This window comes from Podarcis gaigeae (genome assembly GCF_964106915.1).
Source record: "Podarcis gaigeae genome assembly, chromosome: 10".
NCBI classification, from domain to species: Eukaryota; Metazoa; Chordata; class Lepidosauria; order Squamata; family Lacertidae; genus Podarcis; species Podarcis gaigeae.
Window position 1 is genome coordinate 61,723,507 of NC_139686.1, and position 22,236 is coordinate 61,745,742.

The 22,236-nt window shown below is 43.6% G+C and overlaps 1 protein-coding gene across 1 annotated transcript in view; it reads right to left on the reverse strand.

Annotated features, from left to right (window-relative positions):
- Positions 1–287: 287 nt before the first annotated feature.
- Positions 288–22,236, reverse strand: part of IL17REL (interleukin 17 receptor E like) — a 53,318-nt gene continuing 31,369 nt past the window's right edge. The window contains exons 5-18 of the mRNA XM_083699325.1: positions 21,681–21,795; positions 19,003–19,047; positions 18,484–18,629; positions 17,046–17,117; positions 16,771–16,825; positions 15,703–15,866; positions 14,327–14,371; positions 13,213–13,270; positions 11,407–11,555; positions 10,118–10,183; positions 9,074–9,131; positions 8,625–8,741; positions 3,688–3,742; positions 288–2,572 (exon numbers count right to left, since the gene is read on the reverse strand). Coding sequence (XP_083555451.1) covers positions 2,542–2,572; positions 3,688–3,742; positions 8,625–8,741; positions 9,074–9,131; positions 10,118–10,183; positions 11,407–11,555; positions 13,213–13,270; positions 14,327–14,371; positions 15,703–15,866; positions 16,771–16,825; positions 17,046–17,117; positions 18,484–18,629; positions 19,003–19,047; positions 21,681–21,795 — 1,176 coding nt within the window. The 3' untranslated portion in view covers positions 288–2,541. The remainder of the gene's footprint in view (positions 2,573–3,687; positions 3,743–8,624; positions 8,742–9,073; positions 9,132–10,117; positions 10,184–11,406; positions 11,556–13,212; positions 13,271–14,326; positions 14,372–15,702; positions 15,867–16,770; positions 16,826–17,045; positions 17,118–18,483; positions 18,630–19,002; positions 19,048–21,680; positions 21,796–22,236) is intronic.

Sequence of the window (22,236 nt, forward strand, 5' to 3'; positions counted from 1 at the left end):
TCATCAGCAACAAGATGTTTTCAATTTACATGCTTCTCCCAAATGCACCCTCTGAGAATACTAAGACGAAATTTCATACAGATGAGAAAGACTTCTCATGCTCCTCACCACCTTTCATGTTTTCCGGGGGCCTAAATAAACAGTCCCCTCACAGAATCCCACACAGGTTTTTAAGCTCCACCATTTTCATGCATGTTAACTTCACTCCTTGTTACGCCTCAGAAATGAGGTGTGTGCCCGGCAGGAATTTGGACTTCAGCAGAAGAAATAAACGACAAACAGTTGGCGTTTTGTAGCGTTCGTGGTATTATTCTCATATAAATAATGGGATTGGTACATAACAAGAACATGTCATTATATCTTTCAGATTTCTAAGTAACATTAGGAATTCTAAATGGCAAACAGACGACAGACCCAATTTCCCCATGTGGATGAAGCCGATGAAGGGGTTTCCTCAAGTATATCTAGGAAAGAAGAATATAGGTGATTCTGGATCTGTGGGGGGACTCTATAAGGGAACAGCCTGGCTCAGTGTCCTTTCTCATTCTTTTTCAATTGCACCCACAGGAGGAGTGGTGATGGGACAACAATGAGTGGTCAGAGGGGGGAAACAGGGAAGAGGAGGTATTGGAAGCTGAAGAGGCAACAGGGTTTAGTGAGCTGGGGGAGACTGTGACAGAGAGAAGTCAAGAATCAGAAGAAGAAGCTAAAGCAGGTGAGTGGGAGGAGAGAGGTCAGGAGGCAGAGATGAGTTAGACAGATGAAGAGTCACAGGTATCTCCCACTCCTGCTGAGATAAGCTCTCCTCGCCGCTTGTCTCCCAGAACCAGAAGAGACATGAAAAGGGTGGAGGAGAGGCTGACTGCCTGCAGGCTCAGTCTCCGATTGCTTGTCCGATTGCTTGGAAGACGCCCCAGAGAGGAGGAGGGACAGATGGGCTTGGGGAGACGGGCTTTAGTCTCAGCAACTGATTTCCTGGAATAAGACCTACAGGGGACAAGCTGCTTTGCTTACTAGGCCAACTCTGTGAAGGTCGTGTTTTTGAACTGTGTGATTTACTGACCAGCTCACTCTGTGGCACACAGTGTCTCTGAGCATTTAAAAGTGCTGGCAAAAAAACAACTCAACGACACTAGCTAAGATGATAGAAAATAAACCCAAGACTATCGCAGAAAGAGTCTACTAATCTGTAACAGGCTCTCACAAACTCTGTGGCTAAGAATTAAAACCGGATGCTGAATGCATTTCAACAAAAGCGAGTCCCACAAAATGCAGCTGAGCTTGCTTCGTAATAACTTTGCTGAGTACTTCAACCACAGAAACAATGCATGCTTTCTCCAGGTAGAAAAATTCAAACCTGAGAATTGTCTAAGGGTTAGGTTTCTGTCCATGGCAAGACAGGAGCTTTTTATTTCCCAGTAATAAAAAGTAACAGCTCATAAGGAGGAGGGGGACACAAACAATAAAATAGATAACAAATATCCAAACAAAAGCTCTTCCATTCAATAACTTCTGGGATGCGCTTGGATTTGACAAAGTGACATACTATAAACGGGATGACCTTCAAATAACAAAACTTAGGCACCAAAGATGTCATGGACTTTGAAGACACTTGAACTCAGGTCGAAAGGGAGAAACGTGCTAAGAGGAAGGCACGCTTGGCAAACCCTCACCATGATTAACTCCCACCCAGAAACCTATGTCTCCACTGTGTGGATCCAGAATTGGCCTCCAAGGTCACTTACAGACTCACTGTTAAGACCATATTCATGGAAGTACTTGGCTGCGAATGATCGCCAAAGAGGAAGACATTTAAGGTAATATCACATCATTTTAAACAGCCAAGAACAGTATCATGGGAATTGTAGTTTGTTAAGAGGGCTGGGCTTTGTAGGAAAACCCCTCTTCCCTTCCCAGAGTACAATTCTTTACAAACTACAGTTCACCAGGTTTAAAGTGGTATGTTACTGTTTTAAAGTGCAGATGGGGCCTTAGTACACCATCTGTGCACAGGGGAGTTTCTTTTTGTGTCCCTCACGTGTGACAGAAGCACTGTGGAAACACTTTTCCATTGGCTTATCCCACAAAACTGCCACAAATGTTTAAAAGCCCACCAGAAGTTCGTGGAACTACCAACCTACCAAGAGGGAGGGTGATGATTCTGTAGGAAAGATCCAAGCTGCCCAGGTCCCTACCCTGGTGGCTGTGGACCTTTGAATGTTTGCAAGAACGCTGTGGGGTGAATCTATGGCAAAGCAGCTCCCACAGCATGTACTGCAACATCTAATGAGCACATCCGTCGATTCCGAAGGAGATCGAAACTGACTGTAGAATGTTTTCACTCTTCTCTCTCCCTCCAGGCCGCTTTGTAAGTATGGGCTTGCCCTCAAAAAACTTGACCTCGTGAATAGTACTTGAAATCAATGAGAATTACTGGCATGTGGCAACTATTCACCAAAGTAAGAGCAACTCGCCCCAAGAAACGTAACACAGTTATTGAGAAGGCCGCTGAAATTGTTCCTCTAAATTGATTGCTTTTCTTCATAAATGCAAAGGACAGGTGCTCTTCATGCTGGAGGAGGAAAGAGAAAGAGGTGTCAGATGGGGAGAATTTTCACCATTAAAAAAAGGGATACAGTGGTACCTCGGGTTAAGAACTTAATTCATTCTGGAGGTCCATTCTTAACCTGAAACTGTTCTTAATCTGAAGCACCACTTTAGCTAATGGGGCCTCCTGCTGCTGCCGCCACACAATTTCTGTTCTCATCCTGAAGCAAAGTTTTTAACCTGAGATACTATTTCTGGGTTAGCGGAGTCTGTAACCTGAAGCGTCTGTAACCAGAAGCATCTATAACCTGAGGTACCACTGTAGTGTGTTTTAGGCTTTGTTGACAACTTTTTTTTTTTTTAATCAGTCCATGTTCCGGAACTTAACTTGATCTGCCAGAATTAGCAGATAGTATTAATCATGATTTATTTTTTCGACCTGGGGTGAGGAACCTATGGCCCTCCAGCTTTTGTTGGACTCCAACTCACATCATCCCTCAACTATGGTCATGCTGGTTGGGGCTTATGGGATTTAGAGTGCAACATCTTCAGAGCCACATGTTCCCTTTCCCTGTTTTAGACAATGCCACCACCCCCCGCCTCCAACTAAGGCTAAGGTTGCCCAATGCCTAAACTGCCAAAGTTGTGATGATTCTACAGGGTAGGCAAAACCTCCAGGTCATAGCCAATTCCTTTCCTGGCCCCACAAATATGGCAACCACCGCTGCCATAGCAAGGTCAATTCAATGAGTAAATGCAAAATTACCCAAGTAGATGGGTGGGTTGATCCAACGAAGTAGAAATGGGAGTCTGGGGCTGGTCTGGGCTGTTTTAAATCCCCCAGGAGTGGATCTGAGGGAAGCCTGATTGTTCCCTCAAGCCTGCCCCAATTCGGCAGGCTGACTCAGGGCAATATTTCAAATCTGTGACAGATATTTTCATGTATTGCCTGTATTTTTGTTTCTCTGAGCAGAAGAGGGTTTAAAACTAGATTAGAAGGTTATGAAAAAGTGAGATTTTCTTCCCTTCCCCAGTTCTAAGGCACGGCGTTGCATTGACTTCTAGATCAATTTAGGGGGGCTTGCAAGCAAAGTGTCTTCCGAATGACAAGAAGCCACACCAAAAAAAATGTGCACTCACCTCTGCATTTTGGTTTGTGCTGTGCTTTTCTCTTTGTGACTCTCCTTGTGAAAAACTGGAAGGGGAAACAAATGGCAGCAGTTAATCTTCCACCTCAAATTATTCAGTTATATCGTCATAGATCTAAGGTACCAGAGCCTGTCAGGCGAATGGTTGAAATTAATAAATGGTGGTATGGAGATAATATTTGGGGAATAAAGGGAAAACACAAACTGCAGTACTGTGCCAGACAAGAAATTTCTGGATTCTAGCTACATGCAGAGCCATTGAAAAATAATGGAAAACCAGATATTGGGCCATGAAGGGCAGCTGGCATTGAATAATGCTATCCTTTGCCCCTGCTCCAAGGAGTGGATGGGACCAGGAGATTGGGGAGGTTGCCAAGGTGACGGGGGATAGGATGTGACAGAAAAATGCATCCTTCTTAAAATCCAGAGGTGTTCTGGGAACGAAAAGGAGGAAGTGGACAGAACTCAATGTGGCATTGGCTATAGGAGGCTACACTGAGAGACTGGGAGCCATGACTGGTGACTGTTTTAGACCCAAGCTTGCCAAAGCTATGAGAGCGGCAATGAGAGCCACTCTAGGAGTCTAATGTTCTGCAACCCCTCCACAGAAGACTTTAGGTCAACCTTTCTCAACCTAGCAAGCAAGGCCAGAGCTCAGGGATCATGGGAGTTGTAGTCCAACAACATCTGGGGACCCACAGGTTGAGAACCGCTGCTTTAGGTGTGTATGGGGGTAAAATGAGCCATAGGTACCAGCCTCCATTGCATCTCAATTTTCCCAGTGGAAACACAACCTGGTTCAGTGGCTGGAACCCCCAGAATCTTGTTTTCACTCAGCAGAGACTGGAGGTGGTGCTCAACCTTTGTAACAATATTGATACCCTGGTCTTCGTTCCAGGGCAATGCCCATAGTTTTCCCTCTGCCAATTTTATCCTCAAAGCAGCTTGGTGCAGTAGGTGAGGCTGAAGAATGATGACTGGCCAAAAGTCACCTAGTGAGCTTCACAACTGAGTGGTGATATGGACCTGGGGCCCGCCAGTTCTAGTCCAACATGCTAAACACGACATCACACTTTATCTAGCCTCCTATCTGACCCAGTTAAGAAACAGTTTGCCAAGAAGAAACAAAGGAAGTTTTGTATAAACATGTCTTCAGGGGCCACTTGATGGAGCTGAGATCCGCCAAACGTAGGTCAACAACGGCAACATCAAATGATGGGTTGCAGTTACAAAACAGTCCTTGCAGATCAAACAATAAGAACAAAGTTTATATATCACTATTCATTCGCTTATTCAAACAATGGAGCTTCATCACTTATTCAAACAATGAAGCAATAACTTACCAGAAGCAAGGCGCACATATTTGAATCAGCCCACCATTCCTAAGTGTGACTGGATATGTATTTTTGTTTCCTAAATGTCAATCCAAGGCAGAAATCCAGCAGGATGCCTGGAACGCACTGGCATTTTAAGGAACATGTTTTCTGAAGATGGCATCTTGAAGGTTGCTTTGCACATTACATTATGTGTTGAAAAGAAGATGTGCAAGTGACTCATGCGTCTTTTTGTGGTTTTTGTTTGTGCAAGGAGGGTTTTATTTTATTTGCATTTTTATTTTATTTGCATCTCTTCCTTACAAGGAGAGGTTACAGCTTGCACATCTTACCAGAAATGGATGAGAGAAACAAAAATAGATACCGGAATCAATTCTCCAGTTCCTTGAATCATGCTAATCTGCCCCGGGTATTCTACTAGACCTCATATGGAAATGTGGCTTGGCAATTGCCTGAGTGTAAGGTTGCCATACGTCCTGAATTCCCCTGATGTATCTGGAATATTGCAGTCGGAAGCAGTGTCTGGATGTATGTCAACCCATGTTCTGTTTCGTGAATTTGCCAAAAAAAAAGCTCAACAACAGCTTTTCTGTCCAGAGTGCATATAGAAACATTGCCTTTGAAGAGGCCATGCCACCTGACTCAAATAAGTAACAAATGGGCAGTCTGCAATACTGTCCATTTGTATAGCTACAACTGACATGGGTTATATGAATGAAAACAACTTGGGTACTATCAGGGAACTGCCATCGGAGCCAGAGGAGGAGGGAGGGCTCCAGAGGGATTCTGGAGAGTGTCCCGGGAGAGAGAGAAGCAGCCCATCTTCTGGGGAAGGAAATCAGCGTAGCACCAGTGGAGAAGGGGGGCAGATGGGGGAATCGGCAAGGGGGCTCCATGACGCCTCGCCGGAGACCAGCGGGGAGAGCACGGGTCCTCCGCTGCCCACACCCTCCCTGCGCAGAAGGCTTCCGCGCAGGGAGAGTAGGCGGAGACTAGGCGTCAAAGAGCTTCTTTGCTGGAAGAAGTTCAAGAAACGCCCACTGACGGATTCTGCCAGCGATTGAGACAGCCACGGGTGGGTGGCTGTCCGGACAGAAAGGGTTCACCCAGGTACCCCAGCCAAGCGTGGCACTGACTTACGAACGAGCAAGCCCTAGAACCATTACAGGTACCTTCTAACATGTAAGGTTACCCCTGCTGGGCATAAGCCATGGTGAGCTAGAATACCCCCATGTGTCAGGGAATGCCTTGTTGTTGGGGGTCTGTTGGGTGAGCAACAGATAGAGAAGGAAATGAGGAAACAGATAGGAGTATGGACCTGAATTATATTGGATATAAGAGTTCAGACACTCTACACCATTGACCTAAGCAGACTATTTTGGACTGGTAAAAATAGTTATAGAAGGGGTGGGAAATCTCCTTTAGGACCACATTCCCTGATAGATAGCCACGTGGCTGCTTGCCAATGAGGACCAGGTAAAGGTAAAGAGACCCCTGACCATTAGGTCCAGTCATGACCGACTCTGGGGTTGCAGCACTCATCTTGCTTTATTGGCTGAGGGAGCCGGCATACAGCTTCTGGGTCATGTGGCCAGCATGACTAAGCCGCTTCTGGCAAACCAGAGCAGCGCATGGAAATGCTGTTTACCTTCCCGCCAGAGCGGTACCTATTTATCTACTTGCACATGCTTTCGAACTGCTAGGTTGGTAGGAGCAGGGACCGAGCAACGGGAGCTCACCCCGTTGTAGGGATTCGAACCGCTGACCTTCTGATCAGCAAGTCCTAGGCTCTGAGGTTTGACCCACAGCGCCACCTGTGTCCCTAATGAGGACCAGAGCTGCAGACAAATGTGGGCGGAGCAACAGATGAAACTCTTAGCTTTGTGCAAGAAGCTACAGTTAGTGGGTAGTTCCCTAGACCAGATGGATGGGAGCCTGCCTGCTCTTGATGGAGTTACACTCTCTCTGAAGGAGCAGGTACATAGCTCGGGGGTATTTCAAGATCAATTGCTGTCACTTGAGGCTCAAGTGGCCTCGATGGCACAGAGTGCGTTCCATTAGCTTTGGCTGGTGCCCCACCCTTGCTCCTACCTGTATAGGGATAGTCTAACATCTGTCGTCTATGCTCTGCTAAGCTCTAGGTTAGATTATTGTAATGTGTTAGTGTGCATGGGGCCGCCTCTGAAAACAGTTCAGAAACTTCCGCTGGTGCAAGACAGTTTGAGCGTATTGCACGGATCCTGCACTGGCTGCCAGTTAGTTTCTGGGTCCAATTCAAAGTGCTGGTTTTGATCTATCAAACCTTAAACGTCTCAGGACTGCAATAATTCAAGGGCCGCTTCTCCCCATATGACAGAGTCTTGATCCTGTGATCATAATCTGAGGCCCTTCATAGTCCTTCTCCACAAGAGGTCCGGAGGATGGCAACATGAGAATAGGCCTTTTCTGCAGTGTCATCTGCAAGGAGGATCTCCTGACACCTTCATTATACATCAGCACCAGGTGAAAACATTCTTTTTCAACCAGGCCTTTGGCTGATTAACATTCTATGTTCTGGAGGTTGCATCTCCAAGCCAAGATTTTACAGTCTGTGGAAAACAGATGAACTTAGGTGTTCAAGTTGGTCTTAATAAGATTAATACAAGCTGCAGGAGAAGGGAGGCTTGGTAGAACATTGAAACTGTGAGTGAGTTCGATCAACTCCCTGTACATTTCTTGCTTGGAAAGGAAAGTTCAGAAGGGAACGTATGAATAAGTTGTGAATCTTCCTATCTTTCAAAGTTTCCTATTAACTCCAAGGGAGGGAAAATTAACTGCATACACTGAATACTCAGCTTGCTTAACTATTTCAATGAACTCAGAGCTGCTTTCATACATGGAACAATGGCCAAACCAATTTGCTCTTTTTCACAAATGTCTAAAATTGCAACACTCAGGCTCCACACAACATCAGACAAGCACCTGTGTCCTAGCACAGATTAGGGTTACCATATTTCCCCTGCTGTTTCCATCGTGTTGCCATACATCTGGGGTTTTCCTGACATTTGGCAAAATTCCCCCCTGACGCCAAAACCAGGACATGTCAGCCACTGTAACAAACAATCAGGGTGAGGAAGACTCTGAACAGGGAACAGCTTTGGATGTTATTAGAAGCTCCAGCTAATGCATGCACAAGCCCTTTATGCAATCATTCTGACATCCAGGAGGAAACTTGCTACCGGTTTTCATAAAGCTTGTGCATCTTCCCCTATGCAAATTATTCTACGCTGTTACCATAGAAACCCAAAAGCCAAAATCTCAAGGTACTGGTCCAGCCAAGAGCTGATACTTCTAACTATCCCCCAAGCCACTCTGAGCCAGTGTGCTGCCATATCCCAAGGGCTTACATAACCAGAACACCCCAACCTGGAAGCTAGATTCCATTGCTACATCAAACCTTATAAATAAATAAATAAATAAATAAATAAATAAATAAATAAATGACTTTTTAAGACTTAGAAGAAACAGAAAAGATCCCTCTGCCACAATACAGAGACCCCGCTGTGTGAATTCATGACATACTTGGGTTACATGCTTTGTTTACATGGATCCGTACCTGATAAAAGTTTATGTCCCAGGAGGCCCATCATGGTCACAGTCAACACAAGCAATGCTATTAGAGACAGGATGCTTAAGGAATTTTCGTCACGTTCCTGACTCCGAGTAGCAGAAACTGGAAAGAAAAAAAATGTCCATGCGTTGTAGTCGATACATACGTTTCAAGAATATGTAGTCCTTTCATATGAGGGTTGTCTCTGTTAGAACATTTGCTATAGGGTGCACACCTTGTTCTCGTTGATGCCAAATCAATAGCTGAAGAGAACATTGCCAATCAGCAAGGACAGCATTTGATCCTGTCTCTCACAGGCTCTAGGATCACAGTAGGTTCCACCACCAAGACAAGCCCAGGGCCAACCACATGGGACAACTGTGGCTGCAGACCACACATTATTTTACTTGGCTTCGGGCTATAGTGGCCAATACAATACTATTATCAATACTTACTACAGGGCAAATCACAGATGTGTGAAGGAATGGAATAGTCTACGTCTGTCCTCCGTCCCTTATAAAAGAAAAAAAAGGGAGGAAGGTTATTACCTTAGCACAGGTTTTTGTTTTGTTTTGTTTTGTTTTGTTTTGTTGGTCAGTTGAATGTAACTCCTCCATTTTCTTGCAGTGTTAGATCTGTTAAATAGGTGTTGACACTATAATATTTAGCTACTGCCCATACCAGAAGCAGCTCAAAGGTGAGGCAAAGTCACTACCGTAGCTTCCAGGCAGGTGGGTCGCTATTGCTTATCAAGAGAGAGGGGGGCAAAGCAGTGGGGAGGCTGGCATGGTGCAAATGCACCAGCAGGAACACCAAACTGAGATCTGCACACTGTCCGTCTCTGTGATGCCTCTATTTTCCGCTCCCAGTAAACAACAGTGGCCCACCTGCCAGAAACCTGGCATAGCATCTTCACCCACCCAGCAAGCCACTTCTGATCCAATGGCATGCAGTCAGTGGACTAGGCTAGTCCCCTAAATGCTCCCAATAAAATAAAGTACAGTATTGAAGTCAGGCACCTCCTTCCCAAAGCCCAGAAAGCTTCTGCCCAGATTAGGTTTAGGGAGGGAGGTGCAATGCTCTGACAGGTCCAAGAGCCCTTCTGCCACCTTCTCAAAGCCTTCCTGACCTTGGGAAGGAGGAAGCAGGGTTCCAGCATCCTGTCAGAGGCCTGGCACCTCCTGCCCAAAGTCCAGGAATCTTCTGCCCAGTTTACGGAGGCTGTTGCCTTTGGCCTTAACTGTTCCCCTACAAAAAAAATTCACCACATACAACTGTTCTGATCCATCTATTTCATGTCCTGAGGGATGTTGTGTTTGTGATCTAGCTTCTCCCTCTTAACATTTTTCTAAGGCAGTAAATGCATCCCCCCCCCATATGTCTTGCCATTGCTGCTGCAATAAGATGATAAAGAACTGATTAGGGAAGATGTGCTACTCCCCCCGCTAGTTATCATTTGCATGCCAGCACAGAAAAGACCTTCAAAACAAAAGACAAACCTGAATGCAGATGTCTGATCCACATGTTTTGCCTGAGATGTTGACGTACATTGAACTCAAGCCAGCCTGTGAAAGAGGCAAAAGCAAAAAAACACACATTAGCCCAAGGGAACAGAGATGCCTCATTTTCCTTTTTGGCCATGATACTTATTTGACTGTGCCACAAAACACAGTGGTTTGCACTGATGAAGACATTCACCCTTTTGGTGTGCCCATGGAGCATGCTGATCCTGTGCCAGTTCCAAGTGTGGGGAACCTGTGCCCCTCCAGATGTTATTGGACTAAAATCCGATTACAGAGAACCAGGCAGAGGGCCTTCTTGGTAGAGGCACCTGCCCTGTGGAACGCCCTCCCATCAGATGTCCAGGAAATAAACAACTCTCTGACTTTTAGAAGACTCCTGGAGACAACCCTGTTCAGGGAAGTTTTTAAGGTTCGATGTTTTACCAGTTTTTTTTAATGTGCTGTAAGCCACCCATAGTGGCTGGGGAAACTCAGCCACATGGGCGGGGTATAAATATAAAATTATTTTTATTATATTACAGTAGATAACAGAACACTGGAAACTTCAAGCTGGTTCCTCTGGTGGAAGCTTTGGAGTTGCAAAGCCAATCTTGTCATCATCTTGATCCTCTTTCCAAATTAAGAAGAGGCTTCTTTTGGTTGTTGTTGTTAAAAATGTGTACCTAGCAAAACCTGTCTGATCTGAAGTGAGAACATTAGCAGTGAATCAGAGTTCTATCAAAATCAGTTTGAAGTCAGGTCTCAGCGGCCAATATCTGTCACGTGCTTTCCTTTAAAAGGACGCTGAACACCAAAATGTAGCAATCTCTAGTCAGTCAAGCATTTAGGAAAATCTTTTGGAGTACTTTATTTGGATGGATATTTCCGCTAAGTGCTCTGTGCAAATCATTGTTCATTGTAAAGTCACTGAGAGGATGTGGTGGGAAAAAAACCATTCGAAAACAAAAGAAGGGGAACTCTGTGATTCAAAATCTACATGATTTCACAACATAATGTAGCTGTACAGAACATATCAATTCCATAATGGTACTTGAGGGTTGATGGGGGGGGGGGCGGTTATTGAAAAATGATATCCCATCTCATTGCTCATTGCTCTTTTTTAAATTTGGGTCTTTAGGGTTAGTCAATATGTTTCCCACTGACTGAAATGGGTATTCTCCTACATGCCACACTTCTCAAAATGTTTGCCTTAAAAGGATCTGACAGACGTAGATCAAGTGTTCAGGATTCACTTGTAAGAAAGGAGAAATAAAAATGGCACAAACCACTGAGATGGGCTGGTGGATTCCAGTAGAGTTGCATAAAGATGCCTCTGTCTTGTTGCATACATGAACGGAAAATTCTGCCTCGGCAGCTTGTGACATGAAGGAAACTTCTATCCTATTGTCCATCACAGCAAGATTCATTTCCCAAGCTGAAACAGAAGTAGAAAAGCAATTACCGAGAAGCGATCCTAACTAGTGACACTTTTGTTTTTGCCATTTAATACTTGCTTCATTTTTCAGCCAGCTTCATCGCTGAAGCTCAGAGGCGACCGCAAAATGTCCACCCTTTAGTTAATCTCACAAAGCCTCTCCTCCTTCTGGAGGGGAGGGGTTGTGAGCGGGAGCCGATTCACGCGCCACACAGGGGGCGTTCTGCCCCCTGCCCTGACATCATCGCTGGCGTGCCACGCCTCCCAGTTGGGCACCCACTCGGGTGACACCCCGTGGGCGTGGTTTAGGTGCTCAAATGCGGCCACGCCAGCTCTCACTGCCATTGTGCTTCTGATCTCCACGAGGCCGGGATGACGTTGTTCATCTTTCAGATCACGGCAATGACATATGGCTGGCCAACATCATCAAAAGTCTTAGGGATTGGTTGCAGCTGTGAGGGTATTGGCGGCGAGCCTCTTGGGCTCGGGTGGTGGTTAGGCATTGGAATGTGTTGTTGGTGTATGGAAGGACAAGGTGTGGCCATCACCTACTTCTCACCTTTTGGGTATTGCGTTAAAGGAATCTGGCGGTCGTGGATCCTGTCCGATGCCCTATGTAGCAGGGGGCCATGGCACGACCCCCGGTGACATCAGGGGAGAGCTTATAGTTGTATTTGCATCAACAGGCTCCCCCTACTGGTGGTTAACCCCTTGTCAGACTCACCCCTCTCCGAGTGGGTGGAGTCAAATTTGGTGTTGTCCAATGCCTAAGCCAATACCTTCTCACATGCAGTGAGAACCTAATATGCTGTGTCCATGTGTCTTTATTATTCCCAAGCGGGGACGGGTCCTCGAATCACAACTATCGCATTATGAGGTTCGTGCGTCTTGTACCCAGGAGCATCGAACACTGCACCAATGCTTAGACATTATACAAATTAGTATGTTGATTTTAATAAACTGCCCTTGGCAATTATTTTCTTGGAATGAGGCTTCAACCTGTTTTGTTGGCATTCGCCTGTCTCGAGAGACAATGGAGTGTGCCTCCGGTGGTGAAGGCAAACTGCTGGAAAATCACAGCGCCTGCTGTGGCTGCAGAGACCAGTAACTCATAACTGCTGCCTCCTGCGTTGTTTTCGCTGCAGTAGCACCACCAGAGTGGCCTGGGCAGTGTGTACGCAGAAGCGGTTTTAAGATGGCATGACCGGTGTGGTAGCACTGGGTGCCATGGTGCTGGAGGTGCCACAGCAATGCTGTGGAATGGAGCGCAAGAGGTGGGGGCACTGAATTTTAGCGTCACACAGGGTGCCGCTGAAATTGGAGAGCCCAAAGTCCACCGCTGGTGTATGGATCCACCCCCTATTGGCCTTGCTGATGTGGTGCAAAGGAAAGCAGAGCAATAAATTTGGCACCAGCTTGGCTGCTAGGAGTTGCCGGAAGGAGGCGTACAAGACACAATCCAACCGCCTTAGGGACACCAAGGAAAACACTGTAATTCAAAGGATACAGTTCCTCATTATTCACGGTCCTTCAGATGTGGTCTTAGAAAAACAAAACAGAAAAAACCCACAGGTATAAACTAAGCAGCTTGTTCTGCTATGACTGCCATTGAGCCCTTACAAGTGTAGAAAGATGTTTATGAATGCAATCACCTTACCTTGGGGATTTCCACGAGCAAATGGGCATCGAACCCAAGAACCGTGTTTAGTTGCAAACTAAAAAGGGGTTTTAAAAAAGAAGTGATTAGTTACACTGGGGATTTTTTTATCTTAATCTCAATTTCTAAATGGAATGTAGTGATGAATAGAGGAATGGTGGCTTTTATCTTAAACACAATGGGAATTGGTTCCAAGGCAACATCCATAGGATCCTGATGTGCAGAAGCTAGCACAGTGGTTCCCTAATATTTGCCCTGAACCATGGACCACGTGAAAACTGCGGAGGGTCTTGGCAGATCAGTTAATGATTTTTCTGCCTGTTGCAGCAATTGCAACATTCTGTGCTAGATCCTGTATGGTTTTGGATGTTGTTTCTATTGCTATTTTATTCCTTGTGCATTGTATAAGGAGCAATTTAAAAATACAGTCAAAAATCAACATGGATATTGAATGCAAAGGACTTCTTGTGCCCGTCTTCAACCACAAATCCACAGACACACCTCGGACCACATGAAGGAAACTTAAAGACCACCGGTGGTCCTTGCACCACAGTTTGGGAACCCCTGTTCTAATGAATTGGGGGTTAGGGGGAGATTAGATTTGGGCGCTTCTTCCCAACAAGCTAAATAATTCCAATGGGATAATACAGCCTTCACAAAACCAATGCTCTCTGAACTGCTTCTCAAACTGTCAATACATTTCTAATGATGGGCGTCCTACGAGTCATAGAGAAGAAGAGGAGGAGGAGGAGGAAGAGGAGGAGGAAGAGGAGGACAAGGAGTCTGGATTTGATATCCTGCTTTATCACTACCCGAAGGAGTCTCAAAGCGGCTAACATTCTCCTTTCCCTTCCTCCCCCACAACAAACACTCTGTGAGGTGAGTGGGGCTGAGAGACTTCAGAGAAGGGTGACTAGCCCAAGGTCACCCAGCAGCTGCATGTGGAGGAGTGGAGATGCGAACCCGGTTCACCAGATTACGAATCCACCGCTCTTAACCGCTACACCACCCTGGCTCTCCAGAGGGGACAGCGTAGCTTTTCCACAGGACCCAGCTACAAGATTTCTCTTAATAAGTAGAGCAAAGGAAATAATGTACAAGGGAAAAAATATACCTTCATGCAAAGGTTTGGCTGTGCATCAACTCGAGAATATTTTACCTGATTGAAAACAGAGTGATCAAAGAGTTATTGGCATCATCTGAGAAAAACAGGCACTGGCATAGCTACATTTTAGATGCATTGGAAAGATTATTGATTTATAAGCATTGCAAAGATATTCCTTACTGAACTGAAAGCTAAGCCTGACTTGGTGTAAACTTGACTTACTAACTGATAGCTAAAAGTTGACTTGGTGTACATCAAAGCCTCGTGTGGGTGGCATTTTTAGTGAATGCATTGAGTACACCCCCTTTGTTCACCCCCCACCTCCTTGAACACATCCTAGGCGCATTCAAACTGATGTATATCTGCATATAGCTTATGGACACAAGGGTAGGAATGTTCAAACAGATTGATCCTTCAATTTTTCCCCAGTCTCTTAACATTTTGCAGTACTGTCCTCCGCTTTAAAAAAATGTACCAATAATAATAATAATAATAATAATAATAATTTTATTTATACCTCGCCCTTCCCGGTTCAAAAACCGGGCTCAGGGCAGCTAACAACAAATTTAAAACACTTAAAAAAACTTAATTATAAAAACAGCACGAAATACAGTATAAAAACATGAATTACAATAAAACTCAAAAATAAAAAATCAATTAGATATTCCCCATGGCTAGCTGGCTGAATTGGTCCTACTTGGGCCAGCGAGGAGGCCAGGGGAGAATTAGCTGTGGGGTCTCAGAGTGGGTTTATCTTTACCAAAGATAAACGTTGCAAAGAACTGAACAATGAAAGATAGTTAATAACTCTCCCAGCACACCAGGTCTAGAACAATGTATATGAAGAACTACACACATGAAATGGATATTATAAGTATAAAATGTAGCAGAGGTGCTGTTTGTAAGGTGGAAAAAAATGTTGTCAGCTGCGAGCACGGACTAACAACAAGTGAAGGATGACAACTGGACATTAAATAAGAGATGATGCAGCTACATACATTTGCAACAGGAGCAGGAAACCTGATTTTAAGAAATTGTATTAAGTTAAAGTAATTTGGTTTGATTTGTAATAATTTGGAATGTTAATTTTTTAAAAAAATAAATAAATAATATGTACCAAAATGCACATCCAGTCACATATCTTGTATTCAAACGCATTCAGAATGCCTATTTCAGAATGAAATAATATATTATTAAAATTAGCAATAAAAAATTCTGTTTTGTGGGAAAAGAATAAAGAAATTTGTTTTCAAAGGAGACCAACGCATTTTGGCCAATTACTGTTTCACAGTTCGTCTTCAAGTGAAACCAAGTTTGCCCTCCCACTCAATGACTACATGCAGAAATACTAGACCCTGTGCATATATTTGCTCTTTGGTGCTTACTTTCTCTGCAGCGATATTTGCCGTGTTCTCTAGATCAACGCACTGATCATTAGTCTTCATGAGCTGACAAAGGCTAACAGTAACGTGGACAGGGCAGGCTGCTTCCCATTCCAGCGTTTTTGTGTTGGGATTATAAATAACGTTGTCCCACAGGGCCTTGGTATCTAAAAGCAACACAGGAGGGAAATGAAGGCTGCGTAAAAGCACATTATATAGCTCAAGTGTCCGGGATGCTGAACTCAACTCCTCCCCAATGGTAGCTAGCTATAAGCACCTACCATTTTGTTGGCTGGGAGTGAGATGTGGCTCTGTTGCTATCAGCGCCAGATTTAGGTTTGATGAGGCCCTAAGCTACTGAAGGTAATGGAGCCCTTTATATGTCCAGCTGTCCTTTGTCAACAACAAATTGTCGCTGTTTTTTGTGTTGAATATATGCTATATGGTAATTTATGGACCTAATAGGTATCTAAAGCCATTTGCACATAACAAAGATGTATTTTATCAAGGTAATTGTTGAACTGAAATACAATTAATAAGAAGGATATTAATAGTGAAATACAACCCTATATATAGAAATGAGCAAACCAGTGATATTTTAGGGAGCAGGCTAGCAGGCAGGGCCCATTACTTACATCATAGGAGCCTACAGAACACAAAACACTGTTGCTGTATGTAGGTTTTATTTTATTTGTTTTTATCTTATATTTTGGAAATATACATCTAGTTGTTGTTTTTTCTTTAATTTTTTGGGGCCCCCAAGAGAGTGGGGCCCTAAGCTGTAGCTTGTTCAGCTTATACCTAAATCTGGCACTGGTTGCTATCTACCATGAGAGTGCAGACACAGGACTATGATCTGTTATTGTCATTTTTTAAAGGACTTTTGATATGCTGGACAAGTATTTTAGGTAAAATTCAGAAATCTGGATACACATCTGTGGAAAATTTAGACGAAAAACAGATCGGATAGCCTACTATCATGCTACCTGTGATTTCACCTTCCCCTTAACAATCATTTCTTTGACAGCATAGCGTCCATTCAAACGAGCAAAAAAACCATATTTTACTTGCCATTTTTAAATGGGCACAACTGGGTTCTCTGTGCGTCAGGGATCGCTGGCCATGCCTGCAATCCAAACAGGAAAATCCATTAGTTCAAATAACCAGATAGTTCAAAATCTATTTTTGAATAAATTCTTATCTACAAAGCCTCTCTTTACTAAATGCATTCATGTACATAGTTGGTTGTGTTCCTGCTCAAGGATTTTGCCCCGCTCTCAGAAATAATGTTCCTTCAATTAGCTACTGCGTTTTCTAACATGTCCAACCATGTTGAAAATTCTTACCTCGATACATAGACAAGGCAACAGCTGAGTGTACTGTAAAGAGACTGGTTTCATCAAGTCCTTCCCTTGTACCTGAAATTGTAAAATACCCTGCAATAAGTCAAGTATTTCTGCACAGTAAATAACCTTTCAGAAAATTCCCCATGTATTCTTTTTATGGAGAATAACGTTATCAATGCTGGCTATGTTTGTATTAAGAAAAAATACAAAAGCATTTTACAATACTATTTATATATAATAAAAACACATAAAAATCAAAATGGGGGACCATCAACAGTTATGGAAAGTGGTATTCTTAATGGCCTGTATAAGCCTGATGGAAGGAGGCTTTTAAAGTTTGAAACAGAAGGCGCCTGCTGAATCTCTACTGACAAGAGAATCATTGCACAGGCCTGGGCCAATAATGCTTTTGAATTCTGGTCTAGAGGAGACTTTTGAGAGTCCCATGGACTGCAAGAAGATCAAATCTATCCATTCTTAAGGAAATCTGCCCTGAGTGCTCACTGGAAGGACAGATCATGAAGCTGAAGCTCCAAGACTTTGGCCACCTCATGAGAAGAGAAGACTCCCTGGAAAAGACCCTGATGTTGGGAAAGATGGAGGGCACAAGCAGAAGGGGACAACAGAGGATGAGATGGTTGGACAGTGTTCTCAAAGCTACCAGCATGAGTCTGACCAAACTGCGAGAGGCAGTGGAAGACAGGAGTGCCTGGCGTGCTCTGGTCCATGGGGTCACAAAGAGTCAGGCACGACTAATTGACTAAGCAACAACAACAATCATTGGCTCTGGCTCTGCTTCCTGTTGGCCTTCTCTGCCTTCCCCCCTACCAGTCTCAAGGCACACCAGCCTCCACTGTTAGATGTCCCAAGATGCTGGCAGCATTGAGGGAAGAAAAGAGCAAAGAGAAAGGTGGAAGAAAAAGAAGAGAAAAGGATAGGAAAACAGAGAGCAACAAAGGACAAAACATTGCATGCATCTGTCCTGCCAAATATGGCCTCTTCATCAGGAACATGGTACAAAATGATAGTAGGTCTTTGGATGTATTTAGTAACATAGGAAATTCCATTTATTTCTGCTAAGTCAGGGGTCAGCAAACCTTTTCAGCAGTGGGCCGGTCCACTGTCCCTCAGACCTTGGGGGGGGGCCAGACTATATTGGGGAGGATGAACAAATTCCTATACCCCACAAATAACCCAGAGATGCATTTTAAATAAAAGCACACATTCTATTCATGTAAAAACATCAGGCAGGCCCCACAAATAACCCAGAGATGCATTTTAAATAATAGGACACGCTCTACTCATGTAAAAACATGCTGATTCCCGGACCATCCGTGGGCCGGATTTAGAAGGCAGTTGGGTCAGATCTGGGCCCCAGGCCTTAGTTTTCCTACCCATGTGCTAAGTGGACCATTTTCAGTTTCCTACAAACACTTACCAAGGTGACTGGACCCACATCTTCACAAAGAAACCACTGGTGGCAAAGGCGAACGTAATAATCTGTGCCTTCAACAGCCTCTGAAATATTCATTAAAATGTTTTTTCTCGCTCTGTCCACATCATAAACGATTCTGATGCCCGAAACTTGGAGTGGGGGGGGGGAGAGAGAATGGAATTAACAAACGTTTGTGCTTTAATTTTACTGTTGATGTGAGTCAATATAAGATCCGGAATTCCATGACTGATTTGATTGCTATTTGGGTTTGGCATTTGGTTTCAATCAGTATTAGCATCACCAAGGCTGCATTCTTGTCCATATTTACCTAGGAGTAAGCCCCACATTTCTCCAATGAGAGTACGGACATCCTAATCAAATAATAATAATAATAATAGTTTACCAAAGCATGCATTTCTGTTTCAGATTAGTTTCAAACTATGATTAGTAGAATTCAGAAACAAAGGAAGTGTTCTACATGTTGTAGTGCATGTAATTTAGACCTCCTGGACCTCAGCTTACCAAAACAGCCTGGAATATTTTCCTCCACATCACTGTTTCTGCAATCTGCAAAATTCAAAACAGATCGTTTATTTTTCTGAGACGTCTGTCTTCTTGCCTCACAGAGCTGTTGTGCTGGGAAATGGGGACGGGACAACCATGCACCCCACCTTTCACCCCTTGAATAAAATTAATAAATGTAAAAAATAATAATAATATTCTATGGGAAACAGAATGTTGGGCCAGATAGGCCTTTAGTCTAATCCAGTTCCTCTCGTCTCATGCCCAGCTCCACCCCATCTAACTATTGTTTGTTTCATGGTCTCCCATAATGGGATAGAAGCTCTTTGGCCACACATTTATTTGATTTTGTTCCCACTTTTAAAGATACTTCTTAAAAGTCTATTTACAACTTATTTGGGGGTTTTTTCTCATGCAACAAAATGAAAAGCAACCTAATGGTTGACTGAAACGCTAAGCATTTTAGTGTTACGCGTTGGAGGTCAAACTATACAGCAGCTGGAAAGAGTTTTCTGTTCTTTTATTTACCAAATGCTGTAAATAAGGGAAGTCAGGCAGAACACACTTCCTAAAAAGAAATGCATGAGTGAATCGGTTACTTGGCTTGGATGGAAATGCTAAATGGAGTTTCACAATAAGTTCTGCTTTCTGATTGTGTCTTACTGGGAAGCCGATTAGGGTCAAATGAGATTTGATGCTGAATGCATCGTTAGAAACTACATAAAGATTTGTTAAAAAAATAAATAGCTGAGCTGATCTTCACCAGGACTAGAGTGAACGGGGAGGAGAGGTTTAATTATTTCGTCCCTAGCTATGATACCAATGAAAATTGCCCTTTCGTGCTACTGTTTATTTTAGGCATTTGTGGTTTAACATGGCAGGGCTGCCCTATAGGTCTTTTATACTAGGAGTAGACAAATCTGTCAATCTAATTCCTTCTTCTAATTCCTAAGATTTTTTTTTTCTAATCTTCAATTCAGTTCTCCACATTTCCAGATCAGTTCACCATTTTTATATTTAAAAGTCCTCATGAAAACTCGTCAAGGTCTGCGGTGAGAATTTCTCCAAATATGCATGTTTTGCCTAACAAGTACATCTGTGAAATGCAATTTTCCTAATACAGTGGTACCTCGGGTTACATACGCTTCAGGTTACAGACTCCGCTAACCCAGAAATAGTACCTCAGGTTAAGAACTTTGCTTCAGGAAGGAAACAGAAATCATGTGGAGGCAGCGTGGCAGCAGTGGAAGGCCCCATTAGCTAAAGTGGTGCTTCAGGTTAAGAACAGTTTCAGGTTAAGAACGGACCTCCGGAACGAATTAAGTACTTAACCTGAGGTATCACTGTACTTGCACCCATATATGAATTTGTAGGACCTGCAGTTTTGTACAAATTACTTGGCCGAAGAACTGCAATGCAAAATTCGGAAAAGTGCAGATTTTGCAGGGCGGCTGTGTTTTGGTTTGTGTGTTATTCTGGAAAGCGCAAATTCACCTTCAAATGAAAACTCAATTGAGTTCCTTCCCCAGCACTACTTTAAAAGGTAAAGGGACCCCTGACCGTTAGGTCCAGTCGCGGACGACTCTGGAGTTGCGGCGCTCACCTCGCCTTCCTGGCCAAGGGAGCAGGCGTACAACTTCCGGGTCATGTGGCCAGCATGACTAAGCCACTTCTGGCAAACCAGAGCAGTGCACGGAAATGCCGTTTACCTTCCCGCCAGAGTGGTACCTATTTATCTGCTTGCACTTTGACGTGCTTTTGAACTGCTAGGTTGGCAGAGGCAGGGACCGAGCAACAGGAGCTCACCCCGTCACGGGGATTCGAACCGCCAACCTTCTGATCGGCAAGCCCTAGGTTCTGTGGTTTAGACCACAGTGCCACCCGCATCCCTTAACACACTACTTTACACACAACTAAATATCACCAATCTAACCAACCTGGTTCGTATTTGTTAATACAGTGGTACCTTGGTTCTTAAACGCCTTGGTACTCAAACGACTTGGAACCAAAACACTGCAAACCCAGAAGTAAATTTCCAGTTTGTGAACTTTTCCTGGAAGCCAAATGTGCTCCGTTTTGAGTGCTATGCTTCCATTTTGAGTACCACACTTCTGTTTTGAGTGTTATTCTGAGGTCTGTCTGTTTTTGCTATTGGTTTTGTGATTTTGTTTTTACAGCTCTTTTTGTTTTGTTTTTGTGATTGTGTGGAACCCAGTTCAGCTACTGATTGATTGATTGATTGATTGATTGATTGTGTGACTGCAGTACATTGTTTATTGCTTTCATTTTATGGATCAGTGGTCTTGTTCAATAGTAAGATCTACGTTAAATTGCTGTTTTAGGGGTTGTTTTCAAACGGATTAATCCATTTTGCATTACTTTCTATGGAAAAGTGCGCCTTGGTTTTGGAACGCTTTGGTTTTGGAACAGACTTCCAGAACAGATTAAGCTTGAGAACCAAGGTACCACTGTAAGTATATTTATACTTAGAGCTATATACTGTAAATCTTGAGCCAAGGTCAAGGAAAGAAGGTATTACAGTTCAGACAAGAGTTGGGATTATAGTTCTAATTTGTAAAAATTGCCAATTTCCTGGTCAGCATGCATCTCTGTTTTCTCATTCATGACACCCTCCCAACCTGTATGATCATCATTTATTTCCAAAGATGGATTCCTACCTTCAACATAATATTCTTGATTCTTTTTAACTCCGCAGTAATTTGGAATTGTCCTCATGGTCACATGGAGATGTTGTCCTGCGCTGACTTCATAGCAGTTAAACTGCACTTTCACCTGTTTGGATTACAAACCAAAAAAATCAAGGGAATTATAGGCAATTTCCAGATCATGTTGGAAAGATTCCAAAACGAGGTTAGATTATGGTCTTGTTGAGTCTACTGGGTTGATGTGTTCAAACCTGTTTTTGAACACGGTATATTTTCTATTTTCTCGCCACGATTTAAATAATCAAGAGGCATGGCATACTGGCAGGCTGCCAGGAGGAATTACCAAGGAAATGTTTCCTGAGGTTCTCACATTCCAAGCTCATTGCTAAAATGCAAACTATAGCAAACTCAGCGTCCTGGCAGTTGCTCAGATCCAATGATCACTTGAGAATGCGGCAGTTTCAAACATTCATTCATTCATTCATAGATAGCACTTTTCCATCAACAACATCTTATATTGAGATGTTCCATATGAGGAAGCTGAGGAGAACTCTCCCATGTATGCATT